This window comes from Peromyscus maniculatus, chromosome 13 (assembly GCF_049852395.1).
Source record: "Peromyscus maniculatus bairdii isolate BWxNUB_F1_BW_parent chromosome 13, HU_Pman_BW_mat_3.1, whole genome shotgun sequence".
Taxonomy (NCBI): Eukaryota; Metazoa; Chordata; class Mammalia; order Rodentia; family Cricetidae; genus Peromyscus; species Peromyscus maniculatus.
This window is the reverse complement of record NC_134864.1, coordinates 5,570,660-5,590,047: the sequence shown is the minus strand read 5'-3', so window position 1 is coordinate 5,590,047 and position 19,388 is coordinate 5,570,660. Positions and strand designations below refer to the sequence as shown.

The 19,388-nt window shown below is 46.6% G+C and overlaps 1 protein-coding gene and 1 non-coding gene across 7 annotated transcripts in view; both read right to left on the bottom strand.

Moving 5' to 3' along the window:
* Atg16l1 (autophagy related 16 like 1) overlaps nucleotides 1–19,185 on the bottom strand; it is a 32,713-nt gene extending 13,528 nt beyond the window's left edge. The window contains exons 1-10 of one of the 6 annotated variants that reach the window (XM_006984235.4): nucleotides 18,885–19,163; nucleotides 15,718–15,811; nucleotides 11,016–11,121; nucleotides 10,030–10,103; nucleotides 9,059–9,310; nucleotides 6,541–6,606; nucleotides 4,203–4,289; nucleotides 3,568–3,624; nucleotides 3,306–3,356; nucleotides 2,579–2,681 (exon numbers count right to left, since the gene is read on the bottom strand). In XM_006984235.4, coding sequence (XP_006984297.1) covers nucleotides 2,579–2,681; nucleotides 3,306–3,356; nucleotides 3,568–3,624; nucleotides 4,203–4,289; nucleotides 6,541–6,606; nucleotides 9,059–9,310; nucleotides 10,030–10,103; nucleotides 11,016–11,121; nucleotides 15,718–15,811; nucleotides 18,885–18,999 — 1,005 coding nt within the window. In that variant the 5' untranslated portion in view covers nucleotides 19,000–19,163. Of the gene's footprint in view, nucleotides 1–2,578; nucleotides 2,682–3,305; nucleotides 3,357–3,567; nucleotides 3,625–4,202; nucleotides 4,290–6,540; nucleotides 6,607–9,058; nucleotides 9,311–10,029; nucleotides 10,104–11,015; nucleotides 11,122–15,717; nucleotides 15,812–18,884 lie in introns of all 6 variants that reach the window. The other 5 variants (XM_076549526.1, XM_076549527.1, XM_006984236.4 and 2 more) reach the window with 5 other exon arrangements.
* On the bottom strand, nucleotides 1,196–1,468 carry LOC121822153 (small Cajal body-specific RNA 6). Its single transcript, XR_006063174.2, has one exon.
* Nucleotides 19,186–19,388: the final 203 nt, after the last annotated feature.

The following is a 19,388-nucleotide window of genomic DNA, read 5'->3' as shown; positions in this document are numbered from 1 at the left end:
GTACTCAAAATTAATGTATATTGCTGAAACGTTGCCTTTGCATTAATCTTATTCCTAAGAATTATAATCTGACTTAGTTAATTTTACTAGCTTAAAAGTAAATAGAGAAATGAATTTTCTTTAATATTTATTTTTATTTATGAATGTATGTGTATGTGCGTGGGTGCCTGTGGGGGGTCAGAAGAGGGCATCAGATCCTTTGAAGGTGAAGTGACAGGTGGTTATGAGCTGTCTGACTGATACAGGGAGTTGGGACCCAAGTTCAGATCCTCTAGAAAAGCAGCAAAGCACACTTAACTGCTGAGCCATCTCTCCAGTCTCCAAGCTGCCTCTTTAGATTTCCTCTTATTACTAATATTACATGCTATGCACCTGGTAACATACAACACTAGACAAGACTTCTCACTGAACTAGAAGCGAGGCTGGCAGTCAGCAAGACCCTGACATTTTCTGTTCTCCAGCCCTCAGTACTGGGGTTACAGGCACAAGGCCATTCAGCTCTTCAGAAGGGTCCGTGAGAGGAACACAGGTCCTCAGACTGCAGCAGGCGCTCTCACCCACTCAGCCATCTACGCAGCCCCAAGAAACGTTTTCTTGGCCAGGTCGACTACTGTGAGTCTGTAATTCACTCTGGAAACACGGCTTGAGCATGTATTAACAGTGTGTGTTCATCACGTGTTGAACTTCCTGGAGCTTCAGTTTGTTTTTTCTATCAGAAATATTTTGTTTCAAACTGTGCTTGAAAAATGAATAAACTATCAATAAAAGTGCTATTTTGGAAGAATTACAAGTTCTTCATAGGGAAATTCCTTTCTAGATCAGCTGACCCTTAACTCAAAGAGACTCGCCTGCCTCTGCTCCCCGAGTGCTGGGTTTAAAAGTGTGTGCCACTGTGCCTGGCCTTTTCATGGGTGAATGTCTAAGATTAGTACAGACGAGCATTCATGTTCAGGTAAGAAGAGGTGATATCCATGTAGAGGAGAAGAAAGAATAAGAGACACTATTGCTATGCTCTCCCTCAACACACAGTGGACACAGAAGGACTTATAGACAAGCTGATGTCTAGGTTTTGCTTCAAGTCCAGCAAAGCCGGGGGAGCCAGCATCTCCCTGACTGGGACATAATCAGCACTTTGGTGATGTGGCTAGACTTTTCACCTTACGAAGTTCCCCTTTTTAAGAACCATTTGTTCCGAGGTCTCAGATTGAAAACTTGAGATCATGCACTGTCACATCCACCCTGCCACTCATCAAGACTCCTGTAAAATGGGTTCTGTTGGATAGCAGTCAGCTGTGAACCACTCACTCTCGGAACACACACTGACGGAATCCTAAACTATCAGCTGCCCCACTCTCCCACACACGACTTCAATGTGCTGGGAAAAACAGAACGGGCTGCTGGGAGTAGAGGGCAAGGACGGAGCTGTGACATTTAGTGCAATCAGACCTTTTACCAATCATCATTGACCTCTGTAAGGTGCCCAGCCCAATATGGAATCATGGGAGCGGGGTGGGAATGGCCCTGCCATTGCCCTGTGCAACTCCTCCTCCAAAGCAAGGCTCCTTCTCAGCACCCGAGGCTCAGTCAGCTCACGAAGCGGCCAAGCCTGACTACCAAGCTGACTATGAAGCTCTTCTCAATGTCCTGAACTGAAAGCTCCACCCCCAGCTGCCATTCCACTTCTATGACACTACCTGAAAGCAGGCTACTTAAGCCACATGCCCCTCTCAATCTCCCAAACCCGCCTAACCAACTCCGGGGCATTTCGAGTCACAATGCCGCTGTCTCCCCACTGTTCTGAAAGCTATGAGCAAGGTAGACCACATTTCCTCAGGCTAGACCAATTTCTGCTCTATGCCTCTATGCCCCAACTGGGACTAAGGCTGTTACTGCCAGAACCCGACTTAGAATCACGGGTACTGCCGTGGTTTCTGTCCAGTGCTGTGTCTTGCTTCTGATAACAGGCTCTTAGTGGTTGGAAGTCATCCAGCTACAATTTGATTTATGAAACCAACACCTGTCCTGGTGAAGTTTAATAGTTTTAATTTATGTGTGTATGCATGGGTGTTTTGTCTGCATGAATGCTTGTGCATCATGTGTGTGCCTGGTGCCGTGGGGGCCAGAAGAGAGCATTAGATCCCCCGAAATTTAAGTTATAGACAATTGTAAGCTGCCATATGGGTGCTAGAAATAAATCTGAGTCTTCTCTCTAGCTCCCCACTTTTTAACCTGAGAAAGACACAGCCTCCATCAGGAGTTTCACCGTAAGCTGCAGCTAACTGACAAAAACAACTGCCCCAATGACACTGGTCTCTCCTGCCCCAATGACACTGGTCTCTCCTGCCCCAATGCTCAGCCACCAATCCTCTCAGCCAGTGCCAGGGTACAGAGAACAGCTTTAATAAATTCTGTATGCTGAGGCTGAGCACAACATACCTTAATTCCTCAGAGGTCACAACGCCAGCAGGTCTAAGTAAGTCAACAATGGAAAGACTAGATGCAGCCCCAAAGGACCCTTTAGTTCTAGATCCTGCTACTATCCCGGGCTCAGAGGGGTCTGGGTATAAAGCATACTTACAAAGACATACAAGGCAGTAGTTGGGACTCTCACGTCTTTACCAGAAGCAGGATGAGTGTCCACACTGTCCTGAGGGACTGGGATTGAAGAGACAGAGCGTCTCCTAAGGAACAACACAAAGGCAGGCATTACACAGGACTGTTCAGGATTAGTGTCCACCAAACTGCTGGAAAGGCCTCAAGAACGACCTTGCTTAAGCAGTGTGCCTGTGTTAACAACTATTGTCTTTCTAGACCTCCAAAATTTAGGATTCATACCATCTCACTCAAATGACAGGAGTTAGCACACACCTTACTTTTCTGTTTGCTAATTCATGGGCTTCAAAACCCAGCACTGACGCAATATTGAACAAAAGTTCCTTGCTCTCTATCAGTAAACTTTGGGGAAATGTTCTCAACCTAACATACTAGCCAGCTTAGAGGCAAACCCCTGGCACTGTGAAACACTATTTTAAGCTGATTTCCATGCCTAGTACAACCACCTTCGCTTTTATAATTGTGGTCGAGGCAGAGTCAAATGCATGCGAAGAGGAAGAGCGTCAAGAGCACGATGATCGCACAGCTCAACCTGACTGCCCAGCTCAAGGGCTCCAGCATTCACTCCCAGGAGCATGCAAAGCGCCCTGGTTAGCTGTGGACATCGATGATTGCGGGCAGCGCAGCGTGATCAGCACGATTACCAACAACCCACACTCACATGCTGGGCTAAGAGAGGGTAACATTTTCACCTGGCAGCATCAGAAGAAGAATGATGTCCCAAAAGGGGAGATTCGGACAGACTAAAGGGAAAGGCCATAGATCAGCTCATAGCAAGATAAAGAGAAAGGAAGTTGCAGAAAGAGAAAGAAGCTAAATGACAAGCTGAATTAAGGCATCCATGTTCTTGGCACCGCTGAAATTCTGGTGTCTATTAAAAATAATACATCACATACATATGCTTAGGTATATTCACACATTTTTAAAAGGAAAGATGAAGGTCTTCTAACCTACCCAAAGATATTAGTGATAGAATCCAGAAGGCCTCCAGCAGGCTGCGAGAGTCGCTTACTAAAGAGGAGGGAGGATAGGTTTAAACCTTAGAAACATTTTGCCCCCAAATCAAAACAGCCCCTAAAAACAAATACCTGGGAATACACTTGCCATTCCCAAATCCCAGCCAAGATAAACTCAACACATCATTTAAACCACAGGAAACAGTAAGAAGGCAGAAGGGAAAACCCAGCCTACAGTCTTAAAAGAAACAAGGTTCCCTAAGAAATCCCGACAAGGGATCTGTCTAACTCACCAAAAACTTCAGGGTGTTAATAACAAATTTCCATCCATTCTTTCAGCCCTATTTTAGCAAATTAAAAGACAAAACCCTACAATATACATCTTTGTGTCCTAGGATGTGTACGGTCATGGTGCACTGTGAAGTTTAACGGTCCGCCCATCTTTCAGGAGGCTGCTGCACCTGTTTGTGTTAGAAAGGCCAGGCCACCTGTACTGCCTCCATCCCACTCTCCTCTCTGCGGTGGAAGGGCTGGGGACTCTCAGGACATCTGACTAGGTTCTCCTGTCATAGCCACAAATGGCAGTCACACCGATGCTGGAGCGTGCCTTCCCCACCCAGCCGGTCCACTCACGTAGCTGCTCTGCTGACGGCTCGCACAGGAGAGGTCTCTTCAGTGGGATCTGAGGTCTCGTCCACAATGACTTCAATGTCATCATCCCTGGAAAGAAATGAGGGGGAATCTGTCACTGTCCTGAACAGGAGCTCTGCAACGACCAGGATCATGTTCTAAAGACAGACTCTTCCTAAGACATGGCTGAAAAGTGATGGTGAGGGAGAAAAGGGAACTACCTCATGTTTGAGAAACATAAATCATTTGCCCTATTCAAAACCAGTAATGCCAACCAAGAATAATTTTCCAAAAGCAAAACCTAAACACACGTGCTTCCAATGGCTGGAGGGTCTGCACACGTCCTGTGCTATCATCTGGTCTCAGAACACGCTCCTTTTGCTGCTCATGCCAGCGGATGCCAGGCACCTCTGCTATTCCTCTCTCTACACATTCTTACAGGTCAAGTCTTTCCTGATTGTGAGGAAGGCAAGTAATTATTTTGGTCTTAATTATCTGTTGTGTTACAATCTTCATGGAAAATAATACCTTAAAAAATTAAGAGTTTACCACCTACTGTTTGGATTCTTAAGAATTTGAAAACAAGGTTTTTTTTCCCTTCCTATGATTATATGGATTATGAGCATATACACTTAAGAACCTGTTACACCAAGCAAGTCAAACCACGACTAAGTAAATTTATTTTCCCTTGTTTACTCTGGGATTACACTTAACTGCCTTACACTCTTGGCAGGGGTCTAGAGAGGATAAGGAGAACAAGGTTATGCCTGATTTCTTACTTGGCTGGCCTTCCCAGACCTAGAGTCTGAGAGATGGCAAGAGGAACAGTATGAACTGAGCCTACAGTGATCTCTCGGTGGAGTCTCAGGGTTCTGAAGTGCCTGGAAGCGTACACAGGCCCACACCCCAGAAAATACCAGGCCTTGTCTCCCCGTTCCGGAAATGTAAAGTCTCTGACCGACTCTGTTACATTCCTCAGGAGTGGCTAGATTGAGAAAACCTCTATAGCAAGTTCTCCCGGGTTGGCATTTCAGCACAAGCCTTCCATGTGGGGTCCTGGTCCCTCTTAGTCATGTCATCTTGTTATACTGGCAAACAAGAGGCAGACATACGACATTTCCTTCTTTTTTTTCTTTTTAAAGGAACCAAATCTCATTTTTAGGCTACCTACCTATCTACTTTGTGGGTTTGAAAAAAATGCATTGAGACCAGTTTTCTCCATTGAGGTGAGGAGACACACATTCACATTCTTTCCTAGAGCAAAGGTTTTAGCACAAGAACTCTCCTTTCCTCTAAGGGAAGGTGTATGGGCTCGAGTTTAAACTTATTCTTCTCCACTTAAAAATTTATTTATGTGTGAGTGTTTGACCTGCATGTATGCATGCATGCATGTATGTATGCATGTATGTATGTATGCATGTATCACACTGGGTGCCTGGGAGGTGAGAAGAGGGCACTGGAAGGAAAACCCATCTTGAATCAGAGCAGAGAGGACTGTTACTGAAACACCCACCACTTAACCAAGGACTTCCAATACCAGGCGCTTCACCTTCATTAGTAGGTGCACTAGGGAGGGCTGATTTGATTTCATTTCTTTTTGCAAAGAGATCTCTGACCTCACCAATGTCTCAAAAATTGGACAAACTTCCACTAAGGTTACAGGCCACGATAGTAAGAGACTGAAACTCTAGCCCAGATGACATAACAAGAAGTCTAGTTAGAGGAAGGCCAGTGATCAAGGGTCCACAGGAAACAGTAAGCTGTCTCTGTGTGCAGGGAATTAGTCATAATCAGCTGACTGCTGTCAACAAGAAAAACTTCTTGGATTTGGTGATCTATCTGAAAGTCTTAAGTCAATACAATATTACTTTAAAAAGTTCATCCCAGCCGGGTGGTGGTGGCGCACACCTTTAATCCCAGCACTCAGGAGACAGAGCCAGGCAGATCTCTGTGAGTTTAAGGCCAGCCTGGTCGACAGAGAGAGCTCCAGGATAGGCACCAAAACTACATAGAGAAACCATGTCTCGAAAAACCCAAAGTTCATCCCAAGTAAGTAACTGATTTGAAATATGGTCAAGGCCATTTTCAGTATGTCATTTCCAAGTCAACAGGAAGCCACCAGTGTAGAAGTAACAGAAGCAGTGGCTGTGTGCACCCTACTCTCCCGTGGTGGTAGAATAATGTGTTCTTACTTTCTGTCTTAACTGTTTAACTCTGGGCCAGGGCTGTAGCTCCAATCCCCAGTACCTCCTGTGATAAGTAAACCCATTCCAGCTTTTCAAGAAGCGAAAGCACAGAACAAGCACTAGGAGCTAACTTAGAGTCGCGTCTCCATACTCACTGTTCCACAGGCAGGGGCTCCTTGGCTGCCTCGGCAAGCTCCTTCTGCAGCCGGGCTTGTCGTCTCCTGTTTGCAAAATCAACACCAACAAACCGAAACATAAGTTATGCCTGCTCCCAAAGCACCAAGTGTCACTCAACAAACTTCTAGTTCTGAAAGCGCATCTGAAGATCCAGTACAGGACTGGAGAGACGGCTCAGTGGGCAGGAGTGCTCACGTCCACAGGCACGAAGGCCGAATTCAGACCCTAGGACCTACCGAAGAGGCCCAGCGTGGAGTGTAGACAGGAGGGTCACGGGGCTGTGCTCAGTGAGCAAGCCTATTCAAAGGAATAAGGCAATCACAGAGCAGAATACCTAAGAGCCTCCTGGAGCATGAGAGAGGCAGACCCCTCTCCACACAAAAGAATGTTTAAGGCGTTTCCAGTAACAGTTAGTATGGCCAAAGATACCCAAGTACTGATGAGCTTCCCCACTACAGAAAGGCTCCAGGGCCAGTGGAAAGGTACGTGCCACCAAACCTGATGTTAGGTCCCGCGTGGGAGCCACCCGTGGCAAGTGCACTCTCTCACACACAAAAGAAACCCAGCCTGCAGGGACCCCTGGCTGCTTCCTGGAGTGAACTATCTACTAACCCGCTACAACACAAAAATAAGAAGAAACCCAATGGCTGTAGACACAGACACAGACATAGACACACACACACACACAAATATTAAAAACAACCAAATGGCTGGAGAGATGGCTCAGTGGTTAAGAGCACTGACTGCTCTTCCAGAGGTCCTGAGTTCAATTCCCAGCAACCACATGGTGGTTCACAACCACCCATAGTGAAATCTGGTGCCCTCTTCCGGCATGCAAGGACACTGTATACATAATAAATAAACAAATCTAAAAAAATAATAATAATAATAATAAAAAAAAAACAAATGAAAAACCTGAAACACTAATCTTAAATGTCTTCATAAATCCACCGTCTGTGTGCTTCTGTCACAAATGAAGTGTAAGGACCTAACTTTTTCACTACGAATAATGTGCCAGCCTGACCAGCCATTTGTGCACAAGTTTTCTTACTTCCCTGGGGTAAGGTCCACTGAGTGGGGAAGCCGTCAGAACCCTGCTGGTCTGCAGCCGTCCTACAGATGACGCCGTGGGCCTCCAGAACATGCTGCCTCCTAGCCAAGCCTTCTGTCATCTTTACCAACCATAACCATCGCGACTTGTCATCCCCATCTCTTCCCAATGGCTGCACTGAGAACACTTTGTTTTAAAAGACCATTTCTGGCCCAATGGATAAAAGTGACTGATGTGCAAGTCTGATGATCTGAGGTTCATTTCCCGGAACCCACGTAAAGGGGAGAACTGATTCCACAAAGGTGTGCTCCAACTCCCACACGTACACTGTGGTACGTGTCCTCCCTTCCCTACCGTGTGTGAGCACACACACAAGAGCACACACAGTAATGACATAAAGAGCATTTCTTAATTTACTGGTCTCTGATATTAATAAATCTAACTATTTATTGTACTTCATTTTCTGACTGAAAACTTCTCTAATATTTCTGTTTAGGAACTCTTCATAAAATAATCAGCACTTGTTTGCTTTCTAACTTGACCTCTAAGACTTCACTTTTCCACTAACGTGACTCTGAAACATGACAGGGTAGGTACTCTTCATCAGTCCCTAGGACTCATTCCCAACACGACTGTAGATGAACTAAAATTCTTTTCAGACTGAGCCACAGATGGAGACTTTCCAGGGAGATGCTTTAAAGTGTAGTCTTCTTGTCTGAATGGGAGTATGTGTAGTAACAGGACTTCGAACATGAATATACCGTCAGCGTCTACGTGTGCACTCTGAATTCCTTCATGTCTTGCCACACAGATGCAACTTCCTACTTTGCAGGGTGGGAGGGAGGCTTCCCTACTGAACACTTACAGGATATTGGTCAGACAAGTCTTTTTTCAAAAGCTTTGCTGTTGCTGTTGTTCTGGATTCATGGGGTTTTAAAGGATGACTTAGTGGACAGTATTAACTGAATGGTTATAAAATTCCTTATTCAAAATGCTGTCACTGACCCCAGTGACCCATCTTTTAATTCCTGGCATAAACCCTACCCAGACTTCACTGTATTAAAAAAAATATTAGCAATAAATTTGGTTTAGGAATCTCAATTTTCCATTCCTGAGAATAAACTATAGTCTTCTTACATACTAGCAGAATCAGAAGTTTTGTGTAGGTCTGAACAGCTTCCTGAAATTGGGAGGAAGTAGGGAGGCATGCAACAAGGACACGCCACCTGAGCAGTGTGTTCCAAAGAGTGTCTCCCTCTGCTCAGCTGTAAATATTCTTGCAAATGCAAACTTCTCTGACTCCCGCATTCCCAACATGGCCAGTTTTCTGGTTCACGTCTCCTCTATCGCCACCACATCGACAACTGCCAGGCATGCTTTTCTTTTCAAAGAACCAGGTTCTGTTCTACTACCCTCAGAGCACACTGACTGCAGCTAACACCCACCTGGAGTCCTTCTCGTTTTCTGCATTGAGACGATTGGCTTCCTGGGCCTTCTCAGCCATCCACCTGGTGACCAGCTCCTGGTTCTCCTCAGTAGTTTTCCTCAGTTTCTCCTCTAGAGCAGTAAAAGTAATCTGCAGGGCATCATACTCATCCTTCAGGGTCTGGTTGGCTAGCTCCAGGTCCTGCAGTTTGGTTCGCAGGTCCTGGCACTCTGTCTCCAGGTTAGAGATGGTCTGTAAACACTCCGCAATTCTGAAAGTACAATTGGAGAGGAGCTTTCCCTCATCAGAGCCCTGTACCACACCAGAGCACCTAGCCAAGTGCCACCCAGCTGGGCTTGAGCAAGCACAGCAGGAAGACTGGCCACCACACCTGGCCTACCCAGCACCTTGGTGTGCAGAATAGTTCGTTCCATTAGCAAACACCCAGGATGAAGCTCCTACTGACCACAAATGGCCAGTAACAGTAGCTTGCAGGAAAACAGGACCTGAGAAAAGGGGAAGCTCTAGATACTTCCCAGTGGCAAAAGGCCTTGTAAGGACCTCTCCACAGCTCTAAGGCACAAGGCCTGAGTCTGTTTCTCGTCTGCCAGAATTCTTGCTAGTTAGCAATCTTCTTGTTCACAGATGTACCTCCCACCATCCTAACATGCACATGCCTGGACACTGCGGCCCCACCTCTAGCAGAAGACACCAGTGACCACACACAGTGGCCATGGAGAACTAAGAATGCCTCTGGAACATTCACTTGCCAGGGCCATCACTACGTCCTTAGGCAGATGTCCAGCACCTCGGAACCCACGGGCACTGTCCTTGCTTTACTCAGAAAAGAACCCCAGACTGCAAGCAATGCACTAAAATTCTCGTGGAGAGCAACGTGGCTACTGTTTCCCACCAGCCCTGCTCACAGTAGTACAGCAAAACCAATGCATGCTGCAGAGGTCAGAGCCCCAGGAGACGGGCTCTACTCACTTTGCTTCATTCATCTGTATCTCTCGGTCCTTCTGCTGCATTTGGTTATTCAGGTCAATCACCAACTGAGCTAACTGGGAGACAAAGGACACTCGCATTAATAGACTGCTGCACGTCAACCACAAGCTACACAGGGTTACTGCTTCCTCTACTCTGGAGAGAGAAGACGTGCCTGTGGGTTGAGCAAAGAAGGAAAGGGAGGAGGCTGCGGAGCGGGCAGAGGGGCCTGTGCTGGGACGTTTATGTGGTGAGACTTTGCGCTCTAACAAATAAATCTTGCCTGGAGATCAGAGGGCAGAGCGAGCCACTAGTTAACCACAGAGGCCAGGTAGCGGTGGCACACGCCTTTAATCGGCACTTGGGATGAGGAAACAGGAAGTGATATGGCTGGGCAGAGAGGAAGTGATGAGGCAGAGTGGAGACAGGAGCTCGGCCCCTTGGGCTGAGGAGCTGACAAAGTAAGAAGCGGCTGTGGCTGGCTCCCCTGCCTCTCTGGTCTCCAGGCAAGCTTTATTTGTTAGAGCACAAGTCAGTATCACCACAGTTTGTGCAGAGGACACCCTCCACCTTGTGACTGACTCAGCTGAAAACAGTAAGGCGTTTTCTCATCTAAAGCTAGGTTATGTAAGACCAGACACTAGGTAAGGCACTCAACCTCAGCGACGGACACTTGAGAGTTCACACTCAAAAGCTGATGTATCAGGAAGACTTCAGGGGATCACAAAGTAAACCTTTTGCCCTTGAAGACTTTCTGGCCGTTTCTCTCATGCTGCTGTTAAAGCAGTGGTCTGGCTCTGGCTCACCTCCCGATAACGGATCTCCTGTTGATTGATGGATGGATTCCTCTGATGTGCCCCCACCCTTCCACCTGCCTCATGCAGACTTTGTAATGTCCAATTAGACCAGATTACTGAAGTTTCAGGCAAGTGACTGCTTTCCTGCCTCTACCAAGAGGGTCCTGCAAAGAGCAGAAGGACTTTCCTTACCTCGCCACGTTTCTTGTGCAACTCCGTCAGCTCTTCTTGGTGTTTCATCCTCAGCTGGGCCATTTCTTGTAGCTGACTATCATTCCACGCACCGTCATGTCCAGGACTAAACCACCAGCAGCCACAGGAAGACAACATGCAAAACAGGAGAGTGGAATAAAGCATCAGACTCCAGACCTTTCCCAGTAGGCAATGCAGCACTAACATGGATTTAAACCTGACAATCTACCAAACCATTTTGGCATTTGACACAGTGACAGATCTTGAGCCATTATGGATAGAAAGCAGGAGACTCGTGATGATAAATCAAACCACCACAGCTACCAGTCAGATCAGGAACAAAGGCTTGGCTCCTGAATTAAGTGTAGGTGAACAGCCAACACCCTCACTCATTACCAAGTATCTGCATACCAGCCCTGTGCCAGGTACTGCCGACTGTGACGAGAAAGACAAAGGGTACAGAGCTCTGGTCTCAGACATCTGACAACCAAAAAAAAAGCAGATGGGCAAAAACAAGTGAACGTGTAATGTCACATGATACAAAAGAAGCACAAACGGGGGGAGGAAAGTCCTATTTATTTACCACAAGGAAGCAGGGCTTCTCTAGGTGACCAAAAAGAAACGAAGAGCCAGACACGTGCTCACCCCCACCTGGAAAAGGATCCTAGTAGAGGGGGGAGCACACTACAGACCTGGGAGGCCACTGTCAGTGAAGAGGAGCAAGAGCCAAGACTCAGAAAGTAAGATGATGCTGAGCCTTCCACTCCCAAGGACTGTGGGGTAGCATTCACTCACTGATGAAGGTTTTTGTCTTTGTTTCCCCCAACGGACAGGGTTTCTCTGTTAAACAGTCCTGACTGTCCTGGAACTCACTCTGTAGACCAGGCTGGCCTTGAACTCACAGAGATCTGCCTGCCTCTGCCTCCTGAGTGCTGGGATTGAAGGTGGACACCACTGCCCATCCAGCTGATGACGGGTTTTACTAGTCTGGGTGGGTTGGATGTACTAGGACAGCAGCAGAAACAGTGAGACCAGTCAGCAGACACCAGGTAACCCTTCTGGACAAGGTAGCTCACACCACAGTGGTGCCAGAGGAGGCGGTTTGCAGTCTAGTCCCATCTGAAGAGTGCCTGCAGTACTTGGATGTGGGGAATGAAGACTGACAGGAATCAAAGATGACTCAGGGCTTTGGGCCTGAGCAACCAGCAAGCCAGGCATCATTACTGATTGCATGGGGAGAGCAGGTCTAGGTGAGGACTCTGTTTTGGTGCACTGAAGGCACACAGCTAAAGTCAGCACACAGATGTGTACGATGCTGCAGGAGTACAGGCCACCATAACAATACCTTGGTTTAGGAACTCTGTCAGTATTTGGTAGGGCCTCAGAAACAACACTATGATGAAAAACAGGGAGAGGCTCGAAATTACAAAGGCAGAAGGTGGAGGGGCAGAAAGAAAAGAAGTTAATCATTTAACAGCTGTGGGCAAAACAAACTATGTGGAAACCCAGACTTAAATCCTATCACAACAGACCTCTATGGCCACTAAACCCTGTTCAGTATCTGGACTCAAACCCAAACAGATCCAGAAGTAACCATTTCTCCTCTAGGAAGTCCTATCAAAGATTTCTTCTCCAAAGCTCAGGGGGAAACAAACAACACTGCCAACAGTTCTGATCGGGTGTGGTAACGACACACTTTTATCAGGGCTACTCAGCCCTGCTCTCAGGAGAAGGCCCAGGGTCCCAGGATCTGGCTCTTTAGTTTGTGGCCAGCATCTGCAATGGACTAATAAACACTTTTATTGCAGAGATTCTACAAAATTTTGGCTGACAACAACTGAAGATTTATGGTTCAAAGTTCAAGGGGAGGGTCTTGGCAAGAGCTACAGTTGCATAGTAGTAGGTGAGTCTAATCTGGAAAGGAAATAGAAAAAAGGAAGAGGCTGGACACTGACTAGAACATCCGTGCTTAGAGGGAAAGAGAAGAGCCAGCTCCTTAAGGTTTAGGCTACAATGGAAAAGGGGGAGGGGTGTTGACAAAGAGCAGAATAAACTGGGTGGGTGGTGAGAGCCTTTAATCCTAGCAGAGGCAGGAGGACCTCTGTGAGTTCGAAGCCAGCCTGGGCTACACACCAAGTTCCGGGACAGCCAGGGTTAAATACCACCTCACAATTCAAACCTCTACTTATAATTGGATTTTTATCATATATCTAAGCATAAATATTCATCCATCTCACCCTTTTAGGCAACTGGACACTTCCTTAATCTTAGCCCAAGAAGTAGAGAGCAGCAGTCAAAAAAGTAGAATACTCTCTACAAAACCATTCTTAATGACTTTGAGTGATTAGAAAGGATTCACCCAGTCTTTCTCCAAATGCAAAGCAGCATGGGCTACGCAAAGCATCAAACACTCCTGAAATGAAAGAGTAAGAAAACCAAGTCATTCCTCACACAAGGTGGGGAGGGGTCGAAAAGAGTAACAGGCTGTAACGAGAGTAACGGCCTAGGATGCCAACTGCAGACAAGAGCAGCAGGCTGCAGGTTCTTACAGACAGACAGACAGACACAGCGCCCGCCCATCAGAACTGCTAGGAACAAGGCAAGAAGGACCACCCCCCCACCCCACCCCCGCTCTGGGACCAATGACTTCCTCCTCCTCCTCACACAACAAAACAAAATACCTTCTGTGAACACTCAACATTTCCAGCAGACACCCTTTGTGCTGGTCTTTGGCTTAGTTTCTGCCCCCACAAAGTGGACTCTTAACGCTCACTTTTGTATCTCTAATGTCTGGACACACTACAGTCACAAGTCTAAAGTGAAAGAGACTCAAGCCATAGTTCAGGAATAAAAAGTGGTAGCAAATAAATGTAAACCAATGGACAGAATCACAAGCCTGAGGTAAATAAAGACCCCAAAAGCCTGGCTGAGAGAGCGGACACAGGAGGGAAAAGATATCTAAGGAAAAAGGAACCCCAGACAACTTGTGGAAAGGACACGGTTAACGGAAACAAGGCAGTCAGGAGGACTGGCTCCTTATGGATGTTTGTGGGAAAAGACAGACTTCCAGCAAAACTACTACACTAGTACAATTCAAAGAACTGAGTTTGAGACCAGCCTGGTCTACAGAGAGTTCCAGGACAGTGAGGGCTACAAAGAGAAACGCTGTCTTGAGAAACCAAAGCAATTAACCAGACAGAAATGTAATCTTTTAACTGAATGAACTTAGATGAACAAGGTAAAACCACATTTCCTGTAATTAACCAAATCATTATAACTAATACCTTAAACACTACAGAAGTCTCTTCAGGTCGCACTGGCAAGATCTCCTGAACTGTGATCAAGTCAAAGACAGAATATAAGCTGGGCAGAGCCGTCTACTCTCTAGGATTTTCCCACCCTGTCACTTCCCAGATGAACAGAGGGCTACATGGAAGATGCATTTACAGGCAGAAGTAAATGGTAGGCTACACCCATCATTATATATAATTTATTTATTTATTCATTCATTTATTTATTTGAGACAGGGTTTCTCTGTGTAGCTTTGGAGCCTTTCCTGGAACTCACTCTGTAGACCAGGCTAGGATTAAAGGACATGTGCCACCACTGCCCAGCTTCTGGTTTTGTTTTTAAAACCTTAAATTAGTTAACTTGTTTTTAACAACTGCTAGGTGTCAACATGCAAAGAGTATAAATCTTTGATTAATAAAGGGCGCTATTTCCACATCAGCCACTGACTATGCAAACGTCACAGGCAGTGTGGAGAGGACAGAAAGACTGCACTCCATTTGCACTAGAGCATGGCTTCTCACGAAGGCCCAGTGAACAAATCAAACTTCTCACATGAACATGCATGGGTATTTACCAACTTACCTTCCCCTACTTTTCCAATCTAGTTCTTGAAAGAAAAATAAAAACCTGTTGCAACCTGCTAATTTGATTTCACAAGCTAAAGCTGCAAACACCAGGCTAAAAAGGATCAAACAGACCAGTACTATAATAAAAAAACATCTGTGTTTATTTGCAAGCTAATCCTGTTTTAACAAGGCTCTGGAAGACTACTCAGGAACCCAGTTCTTTCTGATTACTCACCTTTTTTGTGAGTAAAGGCTGGGTCACACTATGCTGCCTTGGCTGTCCTGGAACCTGATATGCAGATCAGTCTGGCTTTGAACTCAGAAATCTGCCTGCCTCTGCCTCCCAAGTGCTGGAATTATAAGTGTGCAACACCAGACCTAGCCCTTGTTTCTGATTATTCCAAAAGTAAAACCCAGTGGCTTAGACGAGAGACTGAGATTGGTACCATGTGAACAGGCCTTGAAAAGTTTCTCAACCTGATAATACTGTAATGATAAGTTTCTAGGGTGTGTGTGTGTGTGTGTGTGTGTGTGTATCTTTTGAACAACCACTTTACACGTTTTATGAGTTTTTATTTGAAGGGAACTGAGAAAAACTAGGCCAGAAAACACGTGTTTGCTTTTAAAAGTGCTGACTGAGCAGGGGCATGCCCAGCATCTGGGAGGCTGAAGAAGGATGGCTTAAAAACTCAAGACTAGCCTGGGCATAGTGTGGGGCCTTGGCTCAAAAATAATAGATAGCTAGATAGATAAATAAATAAAGAAATAAGCAAGCAAGCAAGCATGAAAGAGAACACTAAGACAGCTTCAAATCAAGTGTACAATAAAAGTCTGTTTCAGAATACCTTATCTCGTGCCTATTTGGTATGTCATGCTTTTCAGCTTGCAGTTTCTGGGCCAATACTGAATGAAGATCTGACTTTTCCAGCAACTTGGTATCTATATATATAAAAAGAAAAAAAGCTATTATTACACCATGCATATAAAGCTTGGGACCAAAAAAGTACCAGATGTCCTGGGCACGTGCCATCATTATTAGGTGGCAGACTGTGTTTGCAGCAGGCTTGGTTACATATTGTAACAATTTGGGAACTCAACTCCTCAGATGCTTCTTGGCCTAAGCACGTGAAGCCCAACTACAGACACCACGGACATACACCTGCAAGGATGACCCCTACAGAGACAAATATAATTGTTTCCCATCTCCAAGGTTATTGTTTTCTGCTTAGGAGTAGGAACAAAATACTATGCATCACAGCAAAATGAAATGCTGGGTATTACAGAACTTAACTGTATTGATGAATTTAAATAATTTTTAGATCAGGGTACTGGGAAAAGCAGAAAGTCTAGTGGGTTGGAAAGGAAGGTTAGAGCCCAACACAGGGGAAAAAAGGAAGAAATATTTAGACTTTATTTATTTACTTGCTGGTTTTTTTGAGACAGGGCTTCCCTGTGTAGCCCTGGCTGTTCTGGAACTTGCTTTGTAGACTAGGCTGTTTTCAAACTCCACCTGCCTCTGCCTCCCGAGTGCTGGGATTAAAGGTATGAGTTGAAATATTTAGACTTCTTACTGGCAATGATGAAATAAGAAACTGTAAAAGCAGGCAGCAACATGAAAAAACCTGAATTAGAAAAATGTCAAGTCCACTGTGAGGCTTCTTGCTCACACAATTGGATGGAGGTTTGTGTCAGAACACCGTAGGAAAAACTTTGGCAATAAAACAAGTTCTTTCTGCCCATGAGACAGTAAACAGTAATGAAATTCAAAAGACCAGACAGGGCTTGAAAGATATAGGTGGGAACAAAAGGCACAGTCCAATAAGGTCTGACTGAGGGGCTCCCAAGGGGCAGAAATGGGGTGACCCTTCCACAAAAGGTCAAAGCCTACAGTCCCATAACGAAAAGCAAATTAACAGAAAGGAAACATGGTCAGTCCACTAATGCAGAGCGATGCAGAACACAACTGAGAGGCGAGGATGAAGTCTGAGACTCTCTCCCGGGATACTAGTCTAGCACGCTGAAGTCTCTGGGCTGGAGGCCAAAACATTGCCAAAAGAAAACCATTTCTCACTTGGCAATCTGAAAATTTTCTTGTGGTAGGGGACAAACAGGAGACACAGCTAGCACGTCAAAGGACAGCTCTGAGTCGGGGCAATGCCTCTCACCTCAGCACTCTGTCGGCCTAAAGAGGATCTGGGTTGGAGGCTAGTCTGGGTTACAGAGACCCAGTCTCAAAAAATAAAGGGCCACCTTCTAATTTCCAACCTCACCAAGCAGAACAGGAAACTGACCATGGGAACTTGGTAGAACTTCGGAGGAGGATAGCTACAGATCAAAACAACCAAGGCCAGACACGATGGCCACAAACGCAATGGCCATCCCACTTCTCCTTGAAAATGGAAGTCCAGGAAACGTTTTCCTACGTTTGCTGAACTTTAGGAAGAGGTGGTTCCTTGGCTAGCATGATAAAAAGAGGGGTTTAAAATCTGGTGCCATGCCGGGCGGTGGTGGCGCACGCCTTTAATCCCAGCACTCGGGAGGCAGAGCCAGGCGGATCTTTGTGAGTTCGAGGCCAGCCTGGGCTACCAAGTGAGTTCCAGGAAAGGCGCAAAGCTACACAGAGAAACCCTGTCTCGAAAAACCAAAAAAAAAAAAAAAAAAGAAACAAACAAACAAAAAAAAAACCCTTTTATTTATTTTATGTGTATAGGTTTTTGCCTGAATGTATATATCTGTGAGCTGCATTTATGCCTGGTGCCCATGGAAGCCAGAGGAAGGCATCGAATCCCCTGGGACTGAGCTTACAAACAGTTGTGAGCTACCATGAGAGCTGGGACTTGAGCCCAGGTCCTCTGGAAGAGCAGCCAGTGCTCTTAACCACTGAGCCATCCCTCCAGCTCCGTAAAGAACTGAATCCATGAAATGTGTCAGGGAAACGGCTTTCTGTGCTAGAGAAAAATAGCCGCTGCTCTCCCAGAGCACCAGGGCTCAATACTGCAGAGACACAGCACCCTCTTTCTCCTCACCTTTTAAAGAGGCTAAGTGCAGTGAAGGAGAAGGGCCATTTCAGGAGATCCAACAAGAGCAAAGGCAAAAGTTAAGTGTCTAAAACCGAATCCCAGCCCCGCCATTAATCTACACGGCAACTCGAAAGATGTTAATTTAAGATGAAATAATACATGCCAATTATTTAACAAAGTGCTCAAACTTGTGTGCAAATCAAAACCCTTTAGGAAGCATTACAACTGATAATTATGTTCTGCCATTTATACTGGCTTAATTAGTCGGAGGTGTCTTTGATTTTCAAATATTTTTCAAAAGATCCCCATATGATTCTAATGTGCAGGCAAGCTTAGAAACCACTGATTTGAAGCAGATGGGACCTTAGGACCGAAGAGTGGCGATTTCTTCGCTCAAATGTCAGACTGGCAAAATTGAGAACACGAAGCACGAAAGTGCTCGTGAGACGTGCCTTACAAAAGATACTTTTGATCCTTAAAGTCGTAAAAAGAGGCGAAGAAAACCACTTCTTCCTCACCTAAGACTTTCAGTAATAGCAAAGGCTATGATCCAACCAAGGGACAAACCATAAGAGTCAAAATGTGCACAAAAAATATGGAGAAGCCTGAGAAATCAAAGGCCACTCGTTCCACAGCACTCCGAAGAGAACGCTAACCTCTCAAGTCACTGCTTCAAGTCAATGTGTGTCTCGAACTTGATCACCTAAACAGGATGTTTCGGGGGCCTAACTACCTAAGTGCATCAGCACCAAGTGGGTTGTCGAGATTTACAACCACAAGCGATGCCTGCGGAAAGGAAGTGGAAGGGGAACCCTCCACGATCCCACCCGAGGTTTAAGTCAAAAAAGGAAGGAAAGCGCTGAAAGCTTGGGTGTGAGGGCCCAAGGTCCCCGCCGAGGCCGCCCTGCGCGCGGGCGGCGCCGGAGCCCGGCCCGGGGTTCCCGCTGCCGCGCCGCTCCACTCCCCGCCCCGGGCCCGCGTGCGCGGCTCACACTGCAGGATGATCTCTTCGAACGCCTGCCTCTGCAGCCGGTCCCGGCGCCTCAGCTCCTCCGCGATGTGGCGCTTCCAGCGGGGGAAGCCTGCGGCGCGCAGGCCCGACGACATGCCGCACGCTGCCCCGGCGCCCCAAGGCCGCCGATCCGCGCCGACGCTGGGGACTGCGGGCTGCAGCGTGCGGACAGCGGCGGGCGCACGGGAACCGGCGCCGGAAGCTCACCGCCACTCAGCGGGGACCCCGGAGGCTATCCGGGATGATCTTCCGGTTCCCCTCAGGAAATGATTGTAGAGAAGGCCGGAAGGCCCGCCTCCTCGCCAGACGTCGTAGGCCCCGCGCAAGCTCGCGGCCGGAGACGTCGCGGGACGCTCTCAAATGACGCAGTCTCGGAGCCGGAAGCGTCGGTGATGAGCAGCTGCCGCGGTGGGGCGCCCTGGCTGCGCAGAAGGAGACAGGAACGGGGAAGTTTGGTCGGCTGGTGTCTGTTTTCTTTGATACT